This window comes from Ixodes scapularis, unplaced genomic scaffold (genome assembly GCF_016920785.2).
Source record: "Ixodes scapularis isolate PalLabHiFi unplaced genomic scaffold, ASM1692078v2 PGA_scaffold10__122_contigs__length_95168666, whole genome shotgun sequence".
Lineage (NCBI taxonomy): Eukaryota > Metazoa > Arthropoda > Arachnida > Ixodida > Ixodidae > Ixodes > Ixodes scapularis.
Window position 1 is genome coordinate 18135487 of NW_024609836.1, and position 18676 is coordinate 18154162.

At 45.2% G+C, this 18676-nt stretch overlaps 1 protein-coding gene across 4 annotated transcripts in view; it reads left to right on the forward strand.

Moving 5' to 3' along the window:
• LOC8026993 (serine/threonine-protein kinase MRCK alpha) overlaps positions 1-15983 on the forward strand; it is a 187130-nt gene extending 171147 nt beyond the window's left edge. For all 4 annotated transcript variants that reach the window (XM_029966709.4, XM_029966711.4, XM_029966710.4 and 1 more), the window contains exons 42-43: positions 5735-5874; positions 12860-15983. In XM_029966709.4, coding sequence (XP_029822569.1) covers positions 5735-5874; positions 12860-13006 — 287 coding nt within the window. In that variant the 3' untranslated portion in view covers positions 13007-15983. The remainder of the gene's footprint in view (positions 1-5734; positions 5875-12859) is intronic.
• Positions 15984-18676: the final 2693 nt, after the last annotated feature.

Genomic DNA, 18676 nt, shown 5'->3' on the forward strand with positions numbered 1-18676 from the left:
TTGGTTATCGGAGGAAAAATTGATGCTTTTTGCATTTTAAATTTGTGTTTTTTCACAACATAACAAACACCTGGTGTTATGGGGGTACACTGGCTAGAGATTTCACTTCCAGTTGAACCTCGAATTAACGAAACCCAATTTTACGAATTTCCCAATTTAACGAACGAATTCTGATTCCTTGCGCAGCCTGTGCCCGCAAAATGACTTTCTTGATTTTACGAAGTGCCTGATTTAACGAAATAATTAGCGGGTCCCGGTGAGTTCGTTAAATTGAGGTTCAAGTGTACTTAAGTGATCGGAATGAAATTGGCAGGGGAGATTTACTGTCTGGTGCAGGTGTATTGTGCAAACTCTCGGCTCTCTAGGACAATTTTATGCACCTGTATAAGAAGATGTGTCACTTTTCGTTAAGAAATTTATGATAAGCAAATGAGGCTATTAAGCTCCATTTTGACCCCTTGTCTATAAAGTGGGGGATGTGGGACTTTGGGCTACTTAGTTTTTATAACTCAAATGTAAATATTTCAGGAAGAGTTATTACCTCAAAATATGAGATGCATATCTGTCCTATGTCAATTTTTGAAAACTTTGTTTTTTTTCTTATGAGGACTTCATCTTAAAAAAAAAAAATAATAAAGTAGGTATCCAGATTACCCAGGAAATTTCCCTTCGGAACCATCTTGATTGTAGTATCGGAATACTTTTACCTTCGAACAAAAGTTTCCTTCGTATAAAATTTGCAGCAAAAAGTGGAACTAAGAAAGAGGCATTCAAACATTTAACTCCACAATGTGTTGAAAATATTTTATATCAACGTAAATGTTTGGCGTACGGTTAACAAATTTAGTGTATGGGTGTTTAATTAAGTTCTAAAACCAAAAACCTCAAATTAATAAAACTGTTTTGGGCCTAAATTTTGAACTTTAGGCCCATGTCCCCTCTTAAATGTACAGTCGCCGGCCATATGAGCTCCCCCGGCCGAACGCCGACCGGAGCAGCGAAAATCCCGCATGGGGCGCGTCGAGCGTTGCCGCGTTCTGGGAGCCGGGCTATTGGGATCAAACCATTCCGTTATCGAAGGGTGGACGCATAGCTTTTATCGGGATTCCGCGTTTTGGAACGCGAGTCTGAAGCACGGCCGATTACAATCCCTCTTCTGGTTGTAGGTTAACGCAGACGGCTTATCGAAATTCTTCAATACATAATATCTCTGATGTGTTATATGCTACTTTTTTATTTGCAAAACCGGTTTGTCATTTTAGATATTTCCTACCCGAAGAGTAGTCCTACGCACAAGCCCCCCTTTCTTGCAATCTTTCTTAAACCTAGACTAGACAATGACAAGCGATTTTGAAATAATTTAGTTTTTCTATAAGGATATGCTATAGATAACAGAAAGAAAATATTTGTGTCGAAGCAGAATAAAGATTCAGACGCTTTTCATGAACGCGGTTTATCGAGGAGACTCCATTGTTCTGCGCTCAGTAGCGTGTTGCTTCGCCAAGGGTAATACTCTACACGATGACTTTGCAAATGGCCTCCTGGTCGGTCACTTCTCGCTTGACGAGGGATCATTGTTGCAATGCCTAATATCATATCAAACATAAGGTGTTTACATTTGTAAGCATCGATTGAACACTGCTGCTTTATCTACGCCTAAGGCAAGCTCCAGTTTATCAGCAGTTATAACATCATCTCCGGACACTTGGGGCCAACACCCGAAAACGGCAATTCTAATGGGCCATGTTTTTGTGATTCACACTTCTAAAGGCTGGAATCCCAATAAAATCTATGCGTCTACCCCTTTGATAAAGGAATGGTTTGGTTCCAATAGCCCGGCTCCCAAAACGCGGCAACGCTCGGCGCGCCGCGTGCGGGATTTTCGCTGATCCGGTCGGCGTTCGGCCGGGGGAGCTCATATGGCCGGCGACTGTACATACAAAAACATAGCACAACACTGTTAGTGCAGACAAGCAATTGCCAGTTTTTATTGTTGTTCTCTTGAAACTTAAAAGTTGTCCTAAAAACTGCTAGTGTGGTGGTGGAAGGTCCTCATTTAGGTCACTAGCCTGGGCGGTAAATTTTGGGGCTTATCAATACAAGGGTAAAATTAGGAAAAGCACCGATGGAGTGGCACTAACAGTGTACCTTAATTTACCATATGAAGGGTAAAATAAGCAACACTTCACAAGGAGCCCAGTGCTTTTTTACCATGGTTCTCGAGGTGAGAATGAGTGTAGTACACAATCAGTTGTGAGCTAGCACTTGTTTGTGGTCCTTGTGTCGTTTTTGTCTTTCAAGTGCTGGTCATTTTGTCGAAGTGTTCTAAACTGTTCAAGCGTGTCATTCACAACCGGTTTTTTACTTCTGCTGGAAGTTACTAAGTTGCCAGCACAAACTTCTAAAGGGGCGTTCGTTACCTATCTTCTCGTCCCAGCAAAGTTCACATACATGGCAGTTATTCAAACATTTTCTTTTCAACTTCCGATATCCCCCAAAGATTCATTGCTGGTCCTCTTTTGTTTTTAATATTTGCCAACAACTTAGCTTTGCACGTAGAAAATGCGCAGCTGTTATTGTTTCGAGATAATTTTAAGCTTTTTATGAATGTGCTTTCTCTTATCCACTGTGATATTCTTGGGTCATAATGTATCTCGAACGGTCCAATGGTGTTCAGCCAACGTTTAATCATCAGATCCATTGAAAACCAATGTCTCGTCGACGTGCAGATGTCACAATGTGTTGCAGTATGATTAATATGTTCTGGAAAGCTGATCAAATGTTTATCTATTGTAAAAGACCTTGGCGTGTCCACAGATAGCGCACTGACGTTTGCTACTCACGTGTCTTTTATTATTGGCAATGTGACAAGGATGTTGGGTATTGTATCACGCATTACACAACTCTTCAAGAACCCAGCACCAATCATTAATTTATTCTCTGCCTTTGTTAGATTGAGGTTAGTAGAATTCTGCTCCATCGCTTGGATTTAATTATCTCCTTCTTAAAAAGCAAAAATGGAAGATGTGCCGACGAGGCTCATTCACATTGTTTACGGCCGCTATTTTATACGTCGATTTGATTTATAATGTAGCTAGTTTCCCCAGGATTGTGTCCCCCGCAAAGAAACAAAGACATTGAACTCTGGACACCTACTGCCATCTATGATCGACGGCAGCAAGCCATGTATCTGGTTGCTGCCGTCGCTCATAGATGGCGGCAGCCTTTCCACTGGCTTGCCGACTTGCGGCCGGCCATTTCCATTGTAGAGCTCCGCTGGTCTTCCTTCTTCACCAGAGTTAAAAAGCTGAAAGTTTTTTTTTTTTATTTCTCTGAGGATCCTATATGATAGAACAGCAGAGCGTGACCTAAAATTTTTATACGAGCTAGTAAATGATATTGTAGAAAATAGTATGCTTTTAGCAGACGTAAAAATTTGTGTCCTATATCATTAGACTAGAAACCATTCTGCCATTGGTACGTTCATACCAGGTATTTTCCATCATATTTAATGCGCTTACAATCACTTTTTAATAGCTCAATAATACGAGGATAACCTTATTAAGCAACTTTCCTATTTTAAAGGGACACTGACAGGGTATTTATGCTCGCCGAGGTTTTTAGTTGTACGTGACATATGAGAACTCAACTACCCAGAACAGAATTTGCGGCTCGAAATTCGGTTTCTTTCCGCCCGAAAACCGCCGATCAAGAACTGGCCGGTTCGAGTCTCGCTCACTCTCCTTTTCGCGGTCACGGGCCGTTTTCTAAGGTATCGATGCGACCACCAAATTTAATCAAAGTCGTGGGTCACTGAAGGCACACACTCAATATTAAAAATAGAAAAAAATATGAAACCCATTTTTTGTGGCTTCTAAAAAGCTGTAAATACGTTGATTGAAAAAAAAAGTTCCACACACAACCGGAAGCATTCTGTGCGTTCGTCGTTTCGCGTATCGTGGGTCTCGCGGGGACGGCGATGGCAGCGGACGACGGGCGTGGGACCTCTATTTCAGAACTGTCGTTCGCGGTACCGGCGAGTTCTGTCTACCGTTAAAAGAGAAATTTGGGACTGATCAAAAGAATTGGTATTCATCCCGTACGACACGCCCGGCCACCAAGCCGATTTAAACGAAGACGTCGCCGAGCCGTTGCTCCCTTCTCGTGGCTGAAGATATCGCTCGCGCAAACGTCAAGCACGACGTGTCTACTTCGAGTTGAATATGCACGCGTACGATTTCTTTACTAGGTGCGAATGTCTCCAAAGCGTGGTGCTTCCCGACTTCGACCCGGGAGTGCTTTTGCTAGAGAAAAATCGACAGCCAACTTTCCAACTTACAGTTTACCGGCTGAATTATTCCTAAGGAAAGAGATCCTCCAGAATCGAGGTGCCCCAGTAGATCAGTGGGAAAGACGTCCGGTTCACACGCCGTAGGACCGTGTTCGATCCCCCGTCAATTTTTTTTTTTTTTTGTCGAACATTTTTTGATGTTTACATATCTTTTTTTTTTTTTTTTTTTTTTTTTACAATCATCACTGAAGAAACAAAAAAAATAACAAACAAATGTTGTGGACGATACTTCGCTGAACTAAATGGTATGGGATTTTCGTTTTGACACCTGCGAACTCGATGTAATCATTTTCCACAAAATGCAAGGAGCATATAAGTCAGGTAGCGTCCGCTTTCCGAGGCCCGTAAATGTTCTACAGGAATTGCAGCCAGCCATTGGTCCCGATCCCGTTGATCTTTCGTAAACTCTGTCGCACAATGCCACTTTTTTTCGGACGCAGGACATGTAAGCCAGCTCTTCACGCAACATCTTGGGTGTATTCTTTTCGGAGCCGATCATGGAAATTCACCACGGGCACTCACTACTCATCTCCAACTCTTCAATGTACAAAACAACTCATCTTAGAGTACAGAACAACGAGCGGAACAAACATAACTGCAAAAGAATCGCAGCTCGAGCAGTTCCCGCACGCCGCATCGCACGCCGCATGTCGTGTCGTCTGCTACAAAAAAACAAAAACAAAAACTAAAAAAAAAAACAAAAAAACGCACGGTAGGGTGTAGCCACGTGACTTCCGCCACTCACTCTCTTCTCTCCACTTCTCCGACCTCCGTCAAGTTTCGGTTTCGGTTTCGAGCAGTTGCGTCTTTTGGCTTTATTAAAAAAATACGCTACTCTGTTGCAAAATATTGTTTGGGTAGTCCTCCGACGCCATAATGAAGCGCCTGGCAAAAAATAAAAAAATTTTTTTGGGGGGTGTCAGTGTCCCTTTAATGAAGCAATGTGGAAGGGTTTGTTTCTAATGTGTGAATTGAGTGTAGTATATTTGGTTCCTGACCTTTTTCTTGTTTGTTCTGCGCTCTCTTTTTTTTTCTTTTCTTTTTTTTGCATGTATCTTGTTCGCACAATGAAGTGAAGACCTGCTGGTTGATTTGGGGCATACAAAAATAAACATTATTATTATTATTATTATTATTATTATTATTATTATTATTAAAGTGGTGGAGGTTATGAATATCAAAACTGAGCGATTGCAATTGGTTATCATTCAGTCGCGAGACCGATACAACATTATTGTCCCGACTGGTGGCTCTCTTCCACTAACTTGGCAGGTAAATTTTGCAAAAGCTGTTTGGGAAGCCTGGGAAACGTGGGAATGATATTGGCTGTGGAGCCAGCTGCGAGTTGGTGCGGTCGTTGCAGAAAGCGTTTGTTCCGTGCAGGGGTGCCCCTGCAGCCCAAGCGGCCCGCCCCCCTGGCTCCCGGCCACAGAACTGCCAAGTCGTCGCTGACAGCCTCTCCCGACGGATCACTCTCTTCTCAGGAGCACACCTCCGGTCCGCAGGCCTCCTCGGCTCACGACGTGAGTCCGCCCTCTGCCCCTCGCGCAACGCCTTGCGGGCAAACACCGTGGATGGCGAGGATGCCGTGCTTACCCAAGGCGTGGCGGGACAGCGATTATATGGGCCGGCCCAATAGACCGATTCCACCAAACGTTCGGCACATGCATGATGCCGCCATAACTTTAGTTCACAGGCGGAAAACGGCAGTTCACGACAGGCCTCGTGCCGTCTCATGCTCTACACGTGCAGAGCTCCAGCCAGGTTGTAGCACGTGCAGAAAGACTAAAGTGGTCGGTGAGATAGGTCCACTGATCGTCTTGCCAGCAACTTTTGGAACTTTCTCAATTGAATGTGGTGCTTAACGTCAAACTGCAAATGAAATTAAGATGAAGCCTTCACTGCGAAGTGAGGTAAATATAGCTGCCCTCTGTTTTGGGACGTGTTCGTCGCTCTCGCATGGACTCGCCGGACAGCCGCTAATTTGTGCTCGTCAGCAGTCGATGGCGATTGGCAGCACCTCGAGAGATGCAGTCTTTCTTGTCCCCCGTGTCGCGCATAGTACGACCCCCCCCCCTTGAATTTAATGCTTTAGGTGGGCCCTTAACGTGGCAGAAATTATTAACGAGAATAAAAAGGCGACATTATTTTTTATTGAAGCCTAGATATCAATTTGAAATTTTCAAATGATCTCTGCGCATGGAGGCCTCGGAGAATCCACGGTGTTTGTCGCAGGTGCAGTTTCAGAGCCACGCTGGGAAGGGAAAAGGGGGGTTGCTTGAGCTCTGTCGTAATTCTACATTGTTTCCATTTTCAAGGGACGGTATGTATAAAGCAATGCTTGACCTAAGTTCCACTCTCCTTTCTGCAATTTCACGTCTTTGAATGTGGGAAGTGTTGCACCCTGGGAGCATGACACGCACATCTCAATCTCGAAGCTGGAATCTTGCGACGTTGGAATGTATCTTATTTTTAAGAGCCAATTGTTTGTAAATGAGAGTACCGTGTTTGCATAATTCTAACGTGCCGGCAGATTTAGCTCTCAGATATTTAAAGATGGCTCGAGGTACACCTAAGCACATCTTACGAGTTGTGAATGCGAAAGCATGTACATCATTCTTCCACTTCCTTATTTCGTCTGCAGCGTATTTGCGTCGACGGCATAGCGGCACGCTCTGCCGGCAAGGAGAGGGCGCCTCTCCTCGCCATGGGATGGCCAGTCGTTGAAACTGACGCGTAGCTTCAATTTTAACGATTGGCCACCTTATGGTGCTGCGTGTCCGGCCAACGGTAGCCTTGTCGATGCGTGCCAATCAATGGGATTGAAGCCGAAAATCCATCAGCCTTACTCCGCTCCTTTGAAATCGGGGAATTTCAGTGTCGTTGGTTAGCTTTGCGCGTGGTTTCATAGCTGGGAGCTGGCTTCCCTTGGAGAAAGGATTTAAGGTGTCGTTTGGCGTGGTTTCAAAGCTCATGACACTTTGAAACCATGAGGCAGTTAATGCTTTCGCATTAAAAAGAAATTGCTGCTGATACTGTCGAGACCCGTTTTAACGAAGTGGGTTATAATGAAATAGCATCTACAGCTGAGCGATCACGATTTCCCATTTCCTTTTGCACTTCGTTATAACCGAAGTCGGTTATAATACAAAAGCGGATATAGCAAAGTGATTTCCGAATCCCGTTAACTTCGTTATAACCGGGCTCGACAGTACTACCGCGCGGGTAAAATAATGAATGTTGAACACATACCTCGTAGAACAGATTTTATGAAACGCTCGCCAACACAAAAATAAATACCGTGCTCTACTCGCCGTTGTCATAGTCCGATGATGGTTCTTTGCCATCCACGGAGATAATCCTCGTTTTCGTCTAAAGCGGTTTAGGTGTCGCGCTTCTTGCGCTTGTACGAGTGCGTGACCATTGTCCCCGGAAGGGTCGTCTTGCAAACAGCGCTTTGTGAGCTCGTCGGGTTGTTGGAATTGCGAGGCCAGAATGTGCTGCTCCGTTGTTACCTTTTCCTGCCAGCGTGATGGCCTTTAGTTTAAATAACACCTGCTAGTAGAATTTCTTTTGCTTTTCCATCTTAAAACGGCAGACATAAGTTCGTACACACGAGAGAATGCGCGTGATACGGATACCAAAATGGTGAATGTAAACAAATGGTCACGATGGCGATGGGGCTAGCCATCTTATATAGAGTATCGCATTTTTATTTTGAGTTGCGGTTTTGGTTTCGATTGTAACGTGCGTGTACCATTTTTGGGTGTCGATTTTGGCGAAAAAAACTGCAGGTTAGAATTGTGCAAAGGTAGTTAATATGTTTGTTTTACTCCCCTCAGTATTTTTTAGCTTTTCTTTAGTCGCGGCTTCAGAGGCTGCTCCGCATTTGATTGCAAGTGTCTTACTCTGGCCATGAAAGCACGTAACAACGAAAGAGGGCCCTCAGAAACAAAGTACTCACCGTTGCATGTGCGCAACATTCTGTACTAAACTTGCAAGCTGGTGGCGAGAACCCTGTAGGATGCCGAAGGCCCATCGATACGCACCTCTAGGTTGTCTACCAATGCGGAAAACCTGGATTAGGGAATAGCGGTCCACGTAAAAAGCGTACGATAGGAGAAAATGCAGGAACCGGGAGTAGACGAAACAGGAAGCTTACGCGAGGCAACGTTGGCACACTGGTTTATTCCACGTGCACATCTGTGGGCTTTGAGCACCTAGATTCACACGAAAAGAACCGAAAGTAAATAGAAACGGATACGTCGGTAGGGAAAGAATTGGCGACGAGAGAGTCGCGCGAAGCTCATAGGTCGGTACGCTTAGATTTGTGCTCAGAGCCGTGCACGTGTATGCATGCAAATGGATGTTCATTCGCTTTCTTCGGATGGCGGCACGTCTCACCCAGCTGTGAGGGACTTGTTAAGCATGTACCGGCAGTATTTTTCTGAGTTCAAAGCGAATAATGGTTTTGGTTGAATATTTTTAAATTAAAGTCGAATGTTTCTCCGAGCTTTTTGCTACTGTTGCACCATGCTTAGCAAAACCCAGCAGAACTCGTGAACGATGTTTCCAAGCTTCCGCTTGTCCATTTCTAAGTGAAGTTAATTTAATTATGGTATATCTATGGACTGTAGCCTCAGAAAACCTAATGCCTACATTGGGAGGGTAAGTAAATTATGGATTTGACATAAAAATAGACTTGCAGAGAGGCGGAGCTATACCTAATTGGGAGGATTTATAAATCTCCTTGCTGCACACAAATATCCTTTCTTCAATCTCAGACTTGAAAATTATACAATCGCGAATGATGAACACAGGTTGTCAGGACGTCTCTGCGTAACATATACTCTTGGATCATAGCCATGGTTAGCTTTGAAAATTTGCTGCAGTGTAGATATTAACATTCACAGTTTTCCTTTCTTCAGGCGTGCCCGTACACTGTCCTGCTTTGAAAGTATTTTTCTCTTAAGCATGTGACTGTGATATAGTTTTCATACTTTTTAAAGTGTCGATCGATCGCAGAAGGTTAACCCCATTGAGTGCACTCCTAACCAAGCACCGGTGCTCTGCAGTGAAGTGACGCCCACGGAATTCGCTTCCACGGGTGTTGTTTCTTTGCAGTGCACCCATGCTCGGTAAGTGTGTTTTGCAGGGATAATCTGCCATTATCAAAACTTTGAAAAGTATGAATAGCATAATATTCAAAACTAGTACTAGAAAATCTGAATATTTGCACAATACTAGACGTTCCACCTTTCTTTGCGTTCCCCCGTTCCATCACAATGGTGCCAAGGCCACAAGCAAGCAAGTAAGGTCGCATCATGTGGTGGGGGTGGGGGGGGGGGGGGCAGCGAAGCAAAATCCGTCAAGCGCAGGGCGGCGTAAGCTTTCCCAGAGAAATTTGTGCAACTCCAAAACGCACTGCAGTATAGTGCTACCGTTGCTTTGTTCTAGTATTGTGGCACGGAAGTTTGTGATCATTTTCACAGAAAAAAGTGTCTCAGCTTGGCACTTTTTTTTTTTTTTGTTATATCCATGGTGCTGCCTCGAGTCCATTTGTTAAAAGTAGATTAAAGTCACATTGAAACTATAGCAGCAGCAGCACGCAACAAACATTAGTTACTTATTACCAATACTTTGCTATTCCTGGTTTCATTATCAGTGGGTTTGACTATTTATATGCAGAGATACTGTGGATCGTTGCATCTTTTATTGAGAAATTTACAGAGAAATTTGCGAATGAGCGTGATACTTAAATGCGTGCTTTCCGTGACTTCTGGGATTAGAGGATCTGAATGCAATTTTGCAATCCATCAGTAGTTGCCATGCCAATAGCTATGGAAGGTCTAAACTCAAATTGAGGCATTCATTTTGAGGTAACAGGTGGTCCAGTATAGAGTGACCAGGGTTCTCCCCAGGAAATTTTTAGGGGTGTACATGACCACCATGCGAGCAAAAGGGGGGGGGGGTCTGCAATATTTTATGAAATTGCACATCGCAGGTATAAAAATGCACACTCTACTTGTTTTTCCGTTTTTTTTCTACAATCTTTTGCCACCACTTTCGAAAAAAAAAAGGAAAACAAAGACGCCTGCGTTGCCTTTCTTTTGGCAGCCATTGCAAGAAATCAACTCCAAAAGTGAAACGAGACCACACGGCACGATGTAGTTTGTCGTCGGGATGCACTTGATAAAACGAAAGCCAGAATTTCTCAAAAAAAGAAGAAAAAAAGAAAGCCACGGCACGTGCAAGCATTGGGCTGGGAAATAAATTCTGTTTGTCCTGCATCTTAAGGTCTTTCACCGCTCAATGCTTGCTCGTGCCGTGGCTTTTGCCACGGCACAAGCAAGCATTGAGCAGTGAAAGAAAAATCCTCTCGGCTCTCCGCTGCTCACCGCCTGCGGAAAGAACCACTGCACAGTGTGCATTCGTCGAGTCTGTTTATTTTGTTTTCTCCGGCAGCGCGCTGTTGAGAGCTGAAGAAGGAAAAGATCCTAACACACCACACTCTGCGCTCTTTGCTTGAAGCAGTGGCGGCAGTCGGCGATGCTATAACATAGCGGTGCTTGGACCTGCCAAATACGACGGTCTGCAGCCATGTGCGCAGGCAAAATCGCATTGTCATCCTGCGGCATAATCGAGCAGTGGGCGGTCAGTCGGAGCGGTGGGCGGCGGCCAGACTGCTCCGAGTACCGTATTTTCACGAATATAACGCGCCCACCAATATACCGCAAAAGCAAATTTAAAGCCCTCAAAAAAAGAAAAAAAATTATTATTATAATGCGATTTGAGGTTACGTAAATTTACCGCACTGGGGGCGTAGCAGAAGTGAAAAGGCAACGGAAATCGAAGAAATATCAGTTTATGTTTCAACTGCACTCATCCTCACTGCTCAGGTCCTTCCGTTTGTAATTCACTTGGCGACTTCGCAGATATGCAGCAGCACGGCGTCGCTTGTCTGGTAGTTCCTGTTTCTTCGGCGTGTGCTGTGAGCTCCTCGGCAGCCCACAAGCTAAGCAAGGCAACGAAGTAGAAGCAAGGCACAAACCCAGACCAGTCTGGAGCAGAAACTAAAAAATGCGCAGGCAGAAAAGACTGCTGAACTCGATGCATGATCACACTCATTCTTGTTCTCCTCCCACCGCATAAACAAACGCCTCGTGTTGCACGATTGCGTGAACACTGTTAATGGTCTGGGAGCCGTACATTGGGAGAATCTGGCCAGTGGGCACGGCAACGAAGGCACTGGAGAGGAGAAAAGTGAAGGAAAAGGGGTGAGAGTGCCGAAGGAGCGAGAGGAAGGAGGGGGCAAAGAGGAAACGACCGCCATTCTGACGCAACACACATTCGGCGAGATGACTGTTGAGGCTATGCGTCGTCTGCTACGGGCCAACTTTTTTTCGCCTGAATTAAAGTTTGCGATGAAACATTTAGAGAAAAATTCATTTGTTAGTTTTTTTAACCCACTGAGGAATAACGCTATATCATTTCCTAGCCAGAGCCAGCGAAATAAAAGGGAAGAAGTGAAATTTGGATGTCGATCCCATACATTCCACCAGGCGAATGAATGAAAATGGCGGCCCTTCCTACACAGCTGGGAGCAGCCGGGAGTTCATGCGCATGCGCCCGCGCCTCTCACTCTGAGCCGCTGGCTGGCTGGCTCACTGGGGAGGGGTGCGTTACGGCAGCAAGATCATAAACTGGCCAAACTCTCCCAATACACGGCCCTGGGCTTGACTTGCATTGACTTGACTTGGCTTGAATTGGCCAGTGCCCGCATTCCTGCGTGGCGCACTGCATCTCTGCGACGTGTATTTCAGCAGCGTGCTTTTTAGCGTGCATTGTACAAACAGAAAAGCGATAAAAATGCTTTTTATGTTCGCATGGCCCAATAGCTAATAAATGCCCTCCCACACCCCCACTTCTTTTCCCACCCGATCTCCTGCATTGAGCCGGAGGGATGGCTTTCTCCAGACTAGTGCGCCTCATGTCTGAACTCAGTTCCGAATATAACGTGAGCTGCGTTTTGGAGCACGTAATGTCGAAGGAAAAGCCTGCGTTATATTCGTGCAAATACGATAATCCAAGTTACTCTAGCGAGTCATATCGTGTAGAGCAATGTTGTACGCGAGTAGGTTTTCATACAACAAGGTACAAAACCTTTACTCCTGAGCGAGATTGAATACATTTTGGAACACGATCATAGTTACAGGCCATTATCATTGTCATTTTTTAATGAGTTTTCCTCCGTGGGGGGATTGTTTATCTGATGTACTTTTGCACAACTCTTTGAAGGGTTCATTTATAAACTCAAAACTTGGCACCCTCTTTCAAAGCAACGAATTATATGTCCTCCAAACTTCGTACAAATGAGAGTAATGGTTAAAACATTTGCCTTTTTTACGTCAGTTGGCCGCCGCAGGAAGCGGTAAAATGTGCACAAATTGACCGGGAGGTTTGCCACAATTTTTGTAACATGGCCGGTGTTTCCCGCACACGCTCCAGGACTCTGGGCACCAGTCGAGTCCGCGGCACTCCATCGCCTCCAACAACAGCTCCAACTTGAGCAGCCCCCCAAGTCCGGTGGATCTCGGCCTGGGCTTGGAAGATGCGCGCGAGCAGTTCTCCTCGAGCTACGAGTCGCAGAGCTAACTCTCACGGGAAGACGCCCACGAGTCGGCCAGACGCCTTCGTTGAAACGGCGCTGCCAGAAACCTGGCTGCCCGTTTCTCTTGTCCCAGCGGAAGCGCGGCTTCGTCGGGCAACAAGCGGCGTCTGCGGAACATTGCCAGTATTTGCCCGAGGCAAAAGTTTTAACTGTTTTAAAGCATCTCTTTCTTTTTTTCTTTTTTTATAGAAAAGAGATTTTTTTTCTTTTCGAGTTGGATAAGATGCAGGCAACAACTGCATCAACGTAGACGAGACAGCACCCAGGATCTTTAGTGAGAGACGGCTGTATGAAGAAATACAAAAAAGATTATATAAAAAGATATATATATATATACACACACGCCGTAATAAGTTATTTAATGTAGTATTATGCTTTGATCATCGGTTGTGAAAGAGACGGGAAGACGCAGACGGGTATTGCCCTCTCTTTGCCGCCGCAGTTCTGTGTTTTGTTATTAAAAGTCTGATGCGTAACAACGCAGTTCGGTGGACATTCTTTGCACCCGGCGTTGGGTGCTGCGGTGTCGGAAGGTCGAGCAGTTTCGTGTTCAGGCTTTAATGTGTGGCCGAATTCAGAGCCTACATTCTTCTGCAAAGCCTTACAGACGAGCCGTATCAATCAGCGCGGGTCGTAAGAGACCCTAAAGAAAGAATATTCGCACGTCTGTCCCGTGTTTTGTTCTTGACCGGGCGTGTCGTACACCTTTTGAGCGCCCTCTTTTTGTGTTTCTTATTAAAACAAAATGAACAGATTATTCTTACTTTTTACCGTGTAATATAGATTTTACGACAGATTAAACAAAGGATGAGCACAATGTTTGCAGTTTTATGTTGCTGATCCCCCTTTCTGTTTGTGTTGCTTGCTCAGAAGCTCTCCAGCTCTCATCTCGCAGTGAAAATGGACTGAAGATTTTGCACTTCTTCTTTCTTGTTCTTTTGAACGTTCTTTTTGACGCACGATTGGGTCTCTGAGATCTCTCGTTTACCTCACGTTTTAAGTTCTCAGTAAACCACATGTTTTCGTTATTTGCTAGGTTTCTTTACACCACAGCTGTGCTTGCCTCACGAGCGTGGTGCTCTATTGAATGAGCTTCCTTGCCACATCAAGAATTTAGTTTCTAACTACGCGTTTTTCTGGCACAGATACGAACCCTCAAAGAATGTCGCGCGTGCCTTTCGGTGCTTGGGAGACCGTTGGCAATAAGAGGGATTTTCTTCCCAACGCTCTGCAATGCACAGCAGTGAGTGCAGAGAAACAGAGCACGTTACTCAGCCATGTTTTTCACTACCGTTCCCAACGTCTTAAAGGGCAAAGAAAAAAGTGCCCTTACATCTTTTCAATTGCCTCAATGAATCTACAGGGACAATCGACGTTGCAATGCACGATGCATTTAACCTACCATAGCCACCTTTATGCTAACCATGCCTGTCAACTTCCTGCCCCTCACACTGCTGGATTCACTCATGCTTTCAAGCGAAAGGGTTCTGCCAATGTTCCAAGCCATAGGTCTCTTTAAGGTCTCTCTTGCTGCCTGCTACATGGATCCTCCGAGTTCCACTTTTAATGCAGCTTTCTGTTGCCTCTTGCATGGCCAGTATGCCATTGAGTATCTGCCAATAATTTCCATTCCTTAACAGGTCACGCGACAAATTATGTCAGAGAGATACTTGCACAACACTGCAAGGGCATTGTCGTCATCATTACCCTTCCCAGCACTAACGATGGTGATAATATTTGTGCATCCTCACATGCCCATTGTTTTGAATTATTGCGCCGTGTAAACATACTTTTAGTGTTCTGTTTTAGTATTCAGCGTTATGCAACCAAGTTCTATAGCATTTCTTTCTAGGGTACACAAGAATAAATTGACTTTCACTCTGGATGGAGTGCAGTTTGTGCCCTCTACACATCAGCTACTTCTAGACATATTAATAATAGACCATTTTAGTAATGGCTATTTTTGCACTAGCAAACAAAAATCAGCAGGAGGTACAGGTAACTAAAGGTACACTGAAGACAAATTTTTAACAAGTTTTCCTTAGCTGGAAGTTATGACTGGGCACCCGATGCTTCGAATAGCATTCCTTGTATGACTGTGTAGTGCATGGAAAGCTTCATACCAAGTCCCGGGCAGATACTTCCGACACAAAATTTTCTGCCAAAAGCTCGCGAGGGAAGCGACGACGCGGTATTTCCCTAAATTATTGGGATGATTGAGGGCAACGACTATCCTTCCTCGGTATGCCATGCTTCGGGGCATTGCCGACCATCAAGACACCGGGTCTTGCAGTTTTTCTTGCTGTGAAAGAGATTCCCTCAAACGGAACCTCATGGCACCAAATGCCGACGGAATGTGGGGAATGCCCCAAGCTGACAACATGGCTAGCATACGGGAGGCTGTGGTTCTTGCTTGCATGTGTGCATAGCAAAGACGGGCCGACGTCTGCCTTTTGTTGTGAAGAGAGCGGTTCTTGTGACCTACGTCGTTTTGAGCTCGCCGACGGTCTGCCTCCCTTACATTCTTTGGTGACCAAAGTTATTTGGAAGCTGCACAACCTTCTTTTGCCCAGAGATGTAAATGTTTCTGTTGCACTTCATGTTTCCACTTGTGGCAGGGTGAACGGAAACATAACCTCTCCCAGTGTCATTTCTTTATGGGTATAAATGACAAAATGATGTGCCGCGGTGCTAGCGCAAAAGAGGGAAATCTTTTGCAAATGGGGCACTCGTGCCGCTGCGTCTTTTGCCGGAATGCCTGCTTCTATGTCTGCCCTTGGTTGTATAAAGTGACACCTTTGCCTCTCCTTCTCAAAGCTTCTCTCTCTTCCTCCACATGCCTACCCTCATGTAACGTCTGCTGTTGTAGTACTGCAAGCCTGCGGTTTGCGAGTGACACCTGCGTGTACATACCTGTAAAACAAGTATGGCAGTAAAATTGCTTACAATTTGTTTGTTAAAGCACGAGCAGACTCTCTTGCTTTCATCGTTTAAATGAAAACATACATTACGTCTCGAGCAACACTGCGCGACGTGGGCACAGATAACAATATCGCCATTGTAAGTTGGCCACAGAAAGTGAATTCAGAAGGCACGATATGCGATGATCCTAATTTCTTATCTCGGTGGGAGTCTTTGAGTTGTTTGTTTTTACACATATTTGCGAGTAGTATCTTACTTAGATGTCGCACATGGACGTGTTTCTCAATGAAGGTTTCTAATCTGAAATCTGATTTGAAAAATCTCGTAAAAGATGCGTCAAAATGTTGCATCCCATTCGGGTTGTTTGTTACGATCACTGGGATGACCTTTCATTGTGCTGCGACAGACAGCGGGAGCTGTCGCGAAGTTAAAAAACGGGATATTTGGTTTAGGGGCTCGGCGAGTTATAGAATAGTTGTCGGAGATGTGCTTTACGAGATGCGCGAAAGGCACTCGTGCTTTGCTTCTTGCGCGCGAGAGTTGGGGCCCTGCCCCCTCAGCTGTTCTCGTGCCGCTCTGGCCCTCCATCTGCTCTGCTCGGCGCGATGCACTGTCATTTCCGCTTCTTGCGTGAAATAAAAAATCTAGTATGGCCAGGTCATGTCCGAGGGGGGGCGGAGAAGTGAGCAAACGCTGCGTAGAGGCGCCCGAGAATGTTCCAAAAGCTTGAAGCGGCAGCAGCGAGGGGGCGGGGGAGGGGCAGTAGTGCACTTTACCGTAGATGATGTTGTGCAAGGGCAGTCCTCAAATTTTTTTTAATGCCAACAAACATACGACTGCGATGCAAGAAACGATGGCGATGGGAAGAGTCAAAGCCTGGCGGTGCTATCAATCTCTCCCTTCGACGACAGTTTTTGCCTACGGATGTCAACGGATATCGGCCAAATGGGGCACTAACAGCCGTCGCCGTAAGAAGTTGTTTTAACTATATATATGCTAATTGGGAGGAAAGAATGGGGTGATTATTGCTCCAAGCTACAGCTACTTTTACATCTAAAGTTCTCAGGAGGACAATGATGGTTTTAAGGAGAGGCACTCCCTTGGAGTGCCTCTCCTTAAAATAGCACCAGTACTTTTTGAGTACTGGTGCTATTTTAATAAAATTAGCAGGGTATACTAGGCATGCAAACTCGGGAGGCTACACCAACTTTCAGCTGTAAAGGTCAATTTCGTGCCGAGTAACAGACTCCTATGTCACCTAGTGCCGAGGAAAAAAATAAAACTATCGTTACAAAACAGTACCGAAATGTCACAATTTGTTTGCTTGGATATAAGGACGAGTGACTAGACTAATCGGTAGTGGGTTTCAATTAATTTTAAGTGCCATATTTAGTGTTAAAGTAAACTTAAAAAAAGGGGATAATTTCATTCATGTTTTTACTGTTACAAAAGTCGACATTTTCTTACGAAAGAAATAACAATTTTTGAAAAAGTAAGCACATAGTCGAGTTCTCCAGTAAATTTCACTCCAGAAAAACCACACAGCAGTTACGAAGGTACTTCAGTCATCGAACGATAGTTTTTGAGCAATGAAAAAATGGTCAAAACATGAAGCTGAGGAAATTGCGTTTGAAAATCCATGTAGTGTTCCACTTTAGATGGCACTTGCCACTTGACCTAAAATGCTCCAGGACTGTACGTCCATCTCTCCTCTGCATTGTGTGTGTTGGCCACAGCTTCCATTTTTTGTCTCTTGCGTGATGCCTTGGAGGAGTCGAGTGCCTTCACTTGGGCCTTTGCAACCTTCGTCCGAGTGACCTTCACAGCCTGTGATGTCTGGTGGCTCCCTGGCTCAATGCCCATCTCAAAAAGAACTTTCTCAAAGCCTCAAGGACCCAGGTTGAAGACTGAGAAAGCCACGGCACACTTGACAGAACTCAGAGAAGCGACCTTTGGGCACCTCTTCCAAATCAAAGCGTTGAAAGCATCATTTGCGTTCTGGGTTTTCATATGAAAACATCTTTCAAGCAAATCCCTCCGTGACAGGCGATTGTGCAAGGGCACTAGCTCCTTCACCATCTCCTTGGAGAAGGCTAGCTTATGTGGCCAAGATGCTGGGTATTCTCCCGCTTCCTTGAGGGCCTTGCTTCGGTTCAAGTGGCACCAGGAGTCGATCCCAGTGGAACAAGCAATATGAATTGGCTCCTTGTCGGTGGGGTATGAATGCAGGAGACTGGCATACACTCCACGCTGCAGAGAGTATGGGATCACGTGACAGGTTTGAGCAAATCAGAGTTCCTTCTTCACCAGTGTGGCCAATAAGAGAGCGTGCAGTATTGTTTTCTGTGGGGTTTCACATTTGGTGCGCACAATGTCTCGCAAGGAGCTCTATACCAAAAGGAGGGTTAAGCACTCTTTCTAATGAGGGGTGCCTGTCTGTGCTAGGCCTATGAACACTGAGCGAGCGCACTTTGAAAATGGAAAATTTGTGCGACCACAAGTGTTTTTACGAATTGCGCTTGACTGCCGGTACATGAAAAATAATTTATTTTAGAGCGCAGCTCTTAGGGGCCCGTTCCCGGCTTCAGCGGCGTCGGCGTAACCGCAACCCTCGTAACCCTCGTGAGGGTTACGAGGGTTAATCTCATGAGGGCTACCCTCACGAGGATGACGAGAACCACGAGAGTTAGTTACCCTCAAAAGGGTTACCTTCACGAGGGTTACCCTCACGA